The 9,385-nt window shown below is 23.7% G+C and overlaps 1 protein-coding gene across 1 annotated transcript; it reads left to right on the top strand.

Annotated features, from left to right (window-relative positions):
* The first annotated feature begins 1,394 nt into the window (after positions 1-1,394).
* On the top strand, positions 1,395-1,860 carry K444DRAFT_607840 (uncharacterized protein). Its single transcript, XM_024879251.1, has one exon. The coding sequence runs from the start codon at positions 1,557-1,559 to the stop codon at positions 1,830-1,832; it is 276 nt and encodes a 91-aa protein (XP_024742182.1). The 5' UTR covers positions 1,395-1,556; the 3' UTR covers positions 1,833-1,860.
* The last annotated feature ends 7,525 nt before the right edge of the window (positions 1,861-9,385 follow it).

The following is a 9,385-nucleotide window of genomic DNA, read 5'->3' as shown; positions in this document are numbered from 1 at the left end:
TTATTTTATAGAAATTATATATTATTTACTAGAAAGTCTAGAAAAATAAATTCTTTTATAATAATATATTTATTATTTTCTAATTTCTTTTTATATTTATTTCTATAATTTTCTAATATATTAATATAATTAAATATTAAATTAGTTTTCTTATTTTAGTAATATTAATAAAATTATTACTTATTATACTTTTATTTAAAATAAGTTTTATTTTCTTTATTTTCTTTATATATTATTATAAAGAAATATCTGGGTTTTAATAATAAAAAAGTCTTATATTTTATTTATAATTAGTATTATTTCTTTATTAAAATTATTAAAATTATTAAAATTATTACTATTACTAGAATGTGAGGTGTTTGTTGGTAGGCAATAAGACAATAGAATGAATCAGTGTGTTGTGAAACCACAGTGTTAAATTCAGTACAGAACTAATCTCTGTCCCTCCTGTGAGGTCCAGGGAAGCCCCCTCTAAATAGGAGGCTCCGATGGCATATATATAATTAGTGATTTATAAGCCTAATGCATATGATGTAAACAGTGGTTGGTTGGGATATCGAAGGGCTGCCGAACTCCCTGATCGACACCCGCGATATCCGAGGTTCGTCACATGCCCTTAAGTCACGTGCGACCCTGCACACATCACATAGAATTAATAAAAATGAAATTCGGAAATAGTATTTTAATAATTATTATTTTATAAATATCTAGAAATTATATCTTTAGTATTAAAATATAAAACTAATTAAATTAAAATATTATAAAAATATTTTATTATAATTATATCTTATTATATTTCTTATTTATTAGCTAAGTTTTTAAATTATTCTAATACTAGTATTCTTTTATTTAAAATAGAAATATATAATTAAAGTTCTAAATTAAAATTATTATATATAAAAAAGCTATTAATATAATTTATTTATTTCTATAGCTTTTATATATCTTATAACTATTATTATATATTTATAAATATTATAATCTTTTTTTATATTTTTTATAATATATGTTTTATTTTAAAGCTTTTTTATTACTTTAGATATAAAGTTCTTAAAATAATTTACTTCTATATATAGTGAGACGGTTAGCGAGCTACTGGATTCGGGGGGTTTGGGCGCTGCTTTTGGGGGTCAGCTAACCAACCTCTCGCTACTCCCGTACCCCAACTCCGGTCACCACACCCCCGGCAGCCTGGTGCAGCCTTAGGCATTTAATGCGGCCGCTTGAGCTTCCCCTGCGCCCATCCTCTTCATCCTCTTCTCTGTTTTCCATTTCTGGACTCAGCAGAGCACCCCCAGAAAACAGCGACCCTTCGACCCACAGCCCAAAATGCATTTAATCACCTCCCTCGTCCCTCGTCCGGTCCCTCCTCTTCTTTTCTCTCCATCACCCCCCGCCGTTCGCTCCCCTTCACCCCCACACTCTCATTCTCGAAACCCTCCCCTCACCATCGATTACACACTCTCTCCCATCTTCGAGTCTCGCACGAGTCATTCGCTCTCCCCACGCCTCTTCCCCCCTCACCCATCGTCTGCCAACGCTCTCTTTGGCGGGTCATGGCCTGGTCACGACACAATAAAGATCTCCCGTCTACGGATAACGAGACCGAGAGCACGACGGATGCCGATACAGACAGCCTATTCGACCGCAGTAATGACGACGACGACGACGACGAGACGGATATTACGAGCGGTGCTAATACGGATAGCTTATCAGAGATCGATAACGATATAGACGATAATGTATTACTTTTTAATAATAAAGTATGGTACCCTCCCGAACACTATCTTACTATAGCAGTAAACCTCAATATACAGCGGCTCCGGTACTAGCAATATAGCCCCAAGATATAGGAACGGCTTGACTAGGTAAAGGAATACTATATCTAGTAAGAGAGATCATATATATTAATAGTACCAAGGCCCTTTACTAACCTCATTATTCTAGATATTATACTTTTATTAAAAAAGATCTAACCTAATACTTCCAGAAGATTAATGCTCCGTTCTTATATGGCTTCCTAAGCTGGGTCTGTAACCAGTAATAAGAGAAGAGGGAGCGGCGGCGACCGGAAATCAGATATACTAGCTTGCTAGAAATATTCTGGAAATAGTACTAGTTAGTATATAAGCTCGAGACAAGTAAAAAGATTAATAAGATAGTCTAATAATAGGGTCAAGATATAAGTCATACTAAGTAGCCCTACTAATCCTCCTCCGGATTAACTCTATTACTAACGAGATACTAGGTAATTAAGATTATAGTAAAAGAAAAGGAACTCGATAATACTAAGCAGGCGAGTATAATAATATATATTAGAGATCTCGCCGAGTTTGCCCGTATACTTCTGGCTATAATATAGATAATCTTCGAGATTAGCTAGCTTTGAATTTAGAAGATCTTTTTCTACTAGCTTACAGGCATTATAGATAACTAACCAGAGGCTCTAATAGAACTTTGCTTCTAATATCTCGAGCTAACCTTAATCCGGAACCCGAATACAGACTGCTTTCGACTCTTTATTAAGCTAACTAGCAAGTATACTAAGGGCTATTTCGGTATAAAAGATATATATATCTAATACTTCTGTTCCTATAGATCTACTTGCCTTACTTCCTTATACTAACTATACTAAAATAATAAGTTCTTTATTTCCGAAATTATTTTTAATTTAATACTTATTCTTAGCTTATATATCTTCTTACTTAGTATATTCTTTAAAATACTAGCCTTTAAATCCCTAAATATTAACTTCCTAATAAGGCTTTATAGCTTTAATATACTAGATAGCCTAAATAAATAATAACTACTATTCTAAAAAGCATTTAATAAGAGGTTTATTTTCTATTAAGCCATTTATAAAATATATAATATTTATATTACTTATAAGCTCAAACTATTATTAGACTTAATATAATACTAAATAAAGAAAAATAATTAGATTACGGGCTTTATTAAGATTATAAAGCTATATTGCCTTTATAATTTAATAGCTAAAGAATTAAATAAGAATTATAAATACTTTTTTTTCTTTTTTTTCTAATAGGTATTTATATTAATATAAGATATTTAATATAATAAATATTAGTAATTTCATATAAAACCTTATTTTCTAATATTCTAATATTAATATTTTATTAAAATACTACTTTAATTAAAGAATTAATATTAATTTTTTAAAAATCTATTATAATATAAAGCTAGAAAAGAAACTAATAAGATTTATATACTTAATAAGCTAGTTAATTAATTTCTGGTAGTTATAGAAGTTAATACTATAATAGTCTATATTAGTTAAATATTCTTTATATATTATTAAATTAGCTAAATATATAAATAGGTTCTCGGAGGCTTTAGAAAGTAATTCGAGAAAGAAGAAATATTAGAAAGCTTATTAATATCTTAGAAATAAAATAATATAATAATAGAAATTACTTTTAGTTAAAATTATTAACTATTTCAAGAAGAAGTAGCTAGTAAATAATAGTAAATAATAGCTTTTAGGTAAGGTAATTAATAAGAATATATATAATATATTAAAATAATTTAATTAGATAATACCGGAATAATTGTTTCTAATTAATATAATCTTAATACTATCTGAGATATTACTAGAAAAGAAATTATAATAGAGAATTATAATAATCTATATTATAATTATATACTATAATATTAAAAAAAAGGTTTTATTTTTATATTTAATATAATAAACTTATAGAAAATAGTATTTCTATAATTATTAAAGCTAAAAAGCAAGTATTATTTAAGCTAAATATTATATTAAGCCAGGTAATCTTATTTATAATATTAGATAAGAAACTAATAAAGTATTTCTTATATTTTAGAAACCTATAATTAATAATTTATAAAAGAATTCGTAATTATATTATTTCTAATTCTTTTAATAAATACTTTTATAATAAATATATTAAAAAGATATTAGTAAAATAATAAATTAGCTATATATAAGATATATAATAATAGAGTAATATATAAGTAGTTAAAATAAGTAAGCTATAAAGTAATACTTGCAAGTATAACTAATTTCAAGAATCGATTTTAATAAAGACTAATTAATACTTCTTTCTAAAACTAGAAGTATTTCTTTATATATTCCCTAGTATTTAGCTAAGCCTATAAAGTACTTTATTTAACTAGGAAATATAATCTTATATAATTCATATAATTCCGATTACTTATATAATTCTAATTATAAGCTTTACCTAAAATAGAAAACTAGATCTATAATATCTAATACTTATTTATATACTATTATATATATCTATTATATTAACTTTTTCTTTAGGCTCTTATTCCCAAGAGGCCTAAAAGAACTATAAATAGCTTTATAAATAGTTCTTTAAAACTTTTCTAGCTATTAGTTCTCTCTAAAAACTTCTTATAATTATCTTATTATTATATTAGGTAATAAACTTAAAAATATAGTTTATTAATCCTATCTAGCTAATCTATAAATTACTTCTAGTAATTCCCTCTTATAAAAGTAATATAGGTATAATATATATTATTAGATAAGAAGCTCTTCTAGTCTTCTAATTAGTTTATAAATTTTAACTTAGTCTCTATTTATAAATAAATTATTACTTTATAGACCCAAGAGCTTAGAAAAGTTAATCTGATTTTCTGGTTTATTTATAAATTCCTTTTTTAGAATTTTCTAAATATTTCTAATATAAAGCCGGTTCTGAATTCATAATTACTATTTGAGAAAAGAGTATTATAAAAAGGTCTCTCTTTTCTTACTAACTAATCTTTTCTTTTCTTAATTATAATATTATATCTAGTTTCTTTTTATTTCTTATTTTATTTTTTTAAGCTTTATTTAAGTTTTCTTCTAATTCTTTCTTTTACTTCTTTATTTATTAAGATAAATACTTTTCTTAATACTTATTAGCCTATTACTACCTATTTAGCTAATACTTTTATATTCTTAATTCGTCTTTACTATCTTTAATATTTCAAGAATATTACTAAGTTTCCCGATTTTACTTATATTAAGAGTAATAATTACTTAATATATAATTATTACTAGTTTAAGAATAAGAAATATAATTCTATAAATTATAATTTCTTTTATTTATTTCCTATTCTAATATTATTTAAGGTTCTTTAAATATATATAATATAATTAAACCGCTTTCTTTAAGCTATTAATATATATAAGTATTTTCCCTATCTTTTACTTAAAAGAGAAAAGGCTATTACTATCTTTTTTCTATACTAAATAATATATATTTCTTGTATTAAAGCTATTATTTAAGGCTAATAGATTTCTCTAATAATTTAAGAAATAGGTTAAGTAATTCTTATTAGCTTAGTATAAATATAAAATACTTTTAATAATATAGTTAATATTCTTTAATATTAAATAAGCTTATTTCTTTCTTATTTCTTACTAATAGCTAATAGCTTTATAAGCTAATTTACTACCTATTTCTTAAGAGAATTCTAATAAGAATCCTAATAAGAATAATAGAAAGTAGTTATAAGAATAGAGTATTTATAGAATATAGAAATTAGAGTTTTTAGAGTTCTTAATAATTTTTATATAGTTTTTCTAAAAATAAATATATAGTTTTTAATAGTTTCCTAATAAAAGTATTTATCTTTTATATTTCTATTTAGCTAATAATATTATAATATTATTCTTTTCTAAGTATTCTTATAATTCTTAAGCTATATTCTCTAGATTATTTAGTAATTCCCATATATTATTTACTAGTAAATAGCTTTTCTAATAAATAAAATACTTTCTTTCTTTTCTATTCTTTTTATAAGTTATAATAGATTCTATCTCGAATTCTTCTTTATTTTTAATCTCGACTAGTTCTGGTTCTATTATAGTACTAGCTTATAAGTATTATAGTTCTAAGAAAGAAATATAGAAAATATTATAGATCTAATATAATAGTAATAATTTCAAGTAATATATTTATCTATATATTCCTATAACTTCTAGAATTTTAAAAAGGCTAAGATATCTATTTACTAGCTTTATATTAGGTTATAGTTATTAAATGTTCTTTATATAAAGTATAACTTTATTATATATATTAAATTTCTTATTAATATATTTCTTATTATAATACTTTTTCTATATATTTATTACTTCTTACTATTATTTCTCTAGTATTTTCTATTTTACTTAAATTCTTTATATTCTTTCTTATATTACTAGTATTTCTTTTTCTGAAATATTATTCTTAATATATAGTTTAATACTAGAATAGAATTCGTATAATATATAGAATAAAGAAATTCCTATTATTAAATATATAAAGTTATTATATATATATTCTATAAAAGTAAGCTTTATTATCTAATTATTTTACTAGTAACTAGTATAATATTTTAAGTACTATTTTAGAGTTTAGTTTAGATTCTCTATTTATTTATTAGTTTATAAGTAAAATACTATACTTAGCTATTATTAAACCTTTAAGTAAAAGTATAAACTTAACTAGAACTTACTTATAAAAACAGATTCTTTATTAGAGATTATATTTATAGGTATACTAAAGTCTTTAATAATATAATATATAAATAGCTCTACTAATTCAGAAGCCGAGATTTCTTTAGTAATTGGAATATATTATACTATTTTCATATATTTATTAATAATAATAAATATAAAATTATATACTTTAGTATAAAACCTAGAAAAAAATAGTTCTATAATAAAGTCTATAGTAATTTCTTATTATAGCTTAGAAAAGAGGAGAAATAAACTAAATATATTATATAATAAATATTTCTTTATTTTAGTTTATTAATATATAAGGCAAGTTCTAATATAGTTTTTTATATTCTTTTTTATATTTTACTAGAAGTATTTTCTCTAGAGAATCTCTAGTATTTTACTAGTATTAAAATACCTATTTATAGAATTATTATAATTAGCTTATAATAATTCTTTTTTAAAAGCCGGCTTATTTAGTATATAGATAATACCCTAATATTTTAGTAATTTAGATATATTAAGTTTTTAAGTCTTAATAGCTCTAGTAAAGATTCTCTTTAAGAACTATTTATATTACTAGTATTATACTAATAAATTAAGCCTTTAGTACTATAATAGTAATTTAAGTAATATTTCTCTGCCTTTCTTATATACTATTTTAGATTTAACTATTTATATAGCTAGAATTCATAATATATACTATTTATAACTAGTTATACTAGTAATAGGCTATAAGGCACGTAATAGCAAGGTAATATATAAGTAGTTAAGGTAAGTAAGCTATAAAGTAATACTTGTAAGTATAACTAATTCCAAGAATTAATTCTAATAAGAGACTAATTAATGCCTCTTCTAAAGCTAGGAGTATCTCTCTATATATTCCCTAGTACTTAGCTAGGTATATAAAGCCCTTTACTTAATTAGGAAATCCTATATAATCTATATAATTCTAATTATAAGTTATACCTAAAATAGGAAACTAGATCTATAATATCTAATACCTGTCTATATACTATTATATATACCTATTATATTAATTCCTCCTCTGGGCTCTTATTCCCAAGAGGCCTGGGAAAACTATAAATAGCTTTATAAATATTTCCCTAAAACTTTCCTGGCTACTAGCTTTCTCTAAAGACTTCCTATAATTGCCCTATTATTATACCAGATAATAGAGTTAAGGATATAGTTTACTAATTCTTCCTAGCTAGTTTGTAAATTGCCTCTGGCAATTCCCTCTTATAAAGATAGTACGAATATAGTATATATTATTAGATATAAAGCTTATCCGATTTCCTAATTAGTTCGTAAATCCTAACTTAGTCTCTATTTATAAATAAATTATTATTTTATAGGCCCAAGAGCTTGGAAAAGTTAATCTAATCTTCTAGTTTATTTATAAATTCTTTCTTTGGAATTTTCTGGATATTCCTGGTATAGAGCCAGTTCCGAATTTGTAATTACTATTTAGGAAAAGAGTATTATAAAAAGGCCTCTCTTTTCCTACTAACTAATCTTCCTTTTCCTTAACCATAATACTATATCTAGCTCCTTCTTATTCCTTACCTTTCTTTTTTAAGCCTTCTTTAAGCCTTATTTAAACTTTATTTAAATTTCCTTCTAATTTCCTCTTCTATTTCTTTATTTATTAAGATAAATACTTCTCTTAGTACTTATTAGCCTATTACTACCTGTTTAGCTAATACTTTTATATCCTTAATTTACTTTTACTATCTTTAATATTCCAAGAATATTACTAAGTTTCCCGACCTTACTTATATTAAAAGTAATAATTACTTAGTATATAATTACTATTACTCTAAAAATAAGAAGTATAATCCTATAAATTATAAATTCCTTCTTTTATTCCTTATTCTAATACTATCTAAGATTCCTTAAATATATATAATACGGTTAAACTGCCTTCTTTAAGCCATTAATATATATAAGTATTTTCCCTATTCTTTATCTAAAAGAAAGAAGACTATTACTATTCTTCTTTTATATTAAACTATATATACTTCTTGTATTAAAGCTATTATTTAAGGCTAATGAATTTCTCTAATAATTTAAGGAATAAGTCAAGTAATTCTTACTAGCTTAGTATAAGTATAAAGTACTCTAATAATATAGTTAATATTCTTTAGTATTAAGTAAGCTTACTTCTTTCTTATTTCTTACTAATAGCTAATAGCTTTATAAGCTAATTTATTACTTATTTCTTAAGAGAATCCTAATAAGGATAATAATAAGGATAATAGAAAGTAGTTATAAGAATAGGGTATTTATAGAGTATAGAAATTAGAGTTTTTAATAATTTTCATATGATTTTTCTAAGAATAAATATATGGTTTTTTAATAGTTTCCTAATAAAAGCATTTATCTTTTATATCTCTATTTAGCTAATAGTATTATAATATTACTCTTTTCCAAGTATTCTTGTAATTCTTGAGCTATATTTTCTAGATTACTTAGTAGTTTCTATATATTATTTGCTAGTAAGTAGCCTTTCTAATAAACGAGATATTTCCTTTCTTTTCTGCTTTCTCTATAGGCTATAATAGATTTCACCTTGAATTTCTTTTTGCTCTCGATCTCGACTGGCTCTAGTTCTATTATAGTACTAGCTTACGGGTACTATAATTCCAAGAAAGAAATATAGAAAATATTATAGATCTAATATAATAGTAGTAATTCCAAGTAGTATACCTATCTATATATTCTTATAACTTCTAGAACTTTAAAGAGGCCGAGATATCTATTTACTAGCTTTATACTAGGTTATAGCTATTAAATATTCTTTATATAAAATATAACTTTATTATATATCTTAAACTCTTTATTAATATATTTCTTATTATAGTACTTTTTCTATATATCTACTACTTCTTGCTATTATTTCTC

The sequence above is a fragment of the Hyaloscypha bicolor genome, assembly GCF_002865645.1.
Source record: "Hyaloscypha bicolor E unplaced genomic scaffold K444scaffold_16, whole genome shotgun sequence".
In the NCBI taxonomy this organism is placed as follows: Eukaryota; Fungi; Ascomycota; class Leotiomycetes; order Helotiales; family Hyaloscyphaceae; genus Hyaloscypha; species Hyaloscypha bicolor.
Note: the sequence above shows the minus strand (reverse complement) of the source record. Positions and strands in the feature narration are given on the sequence as shown.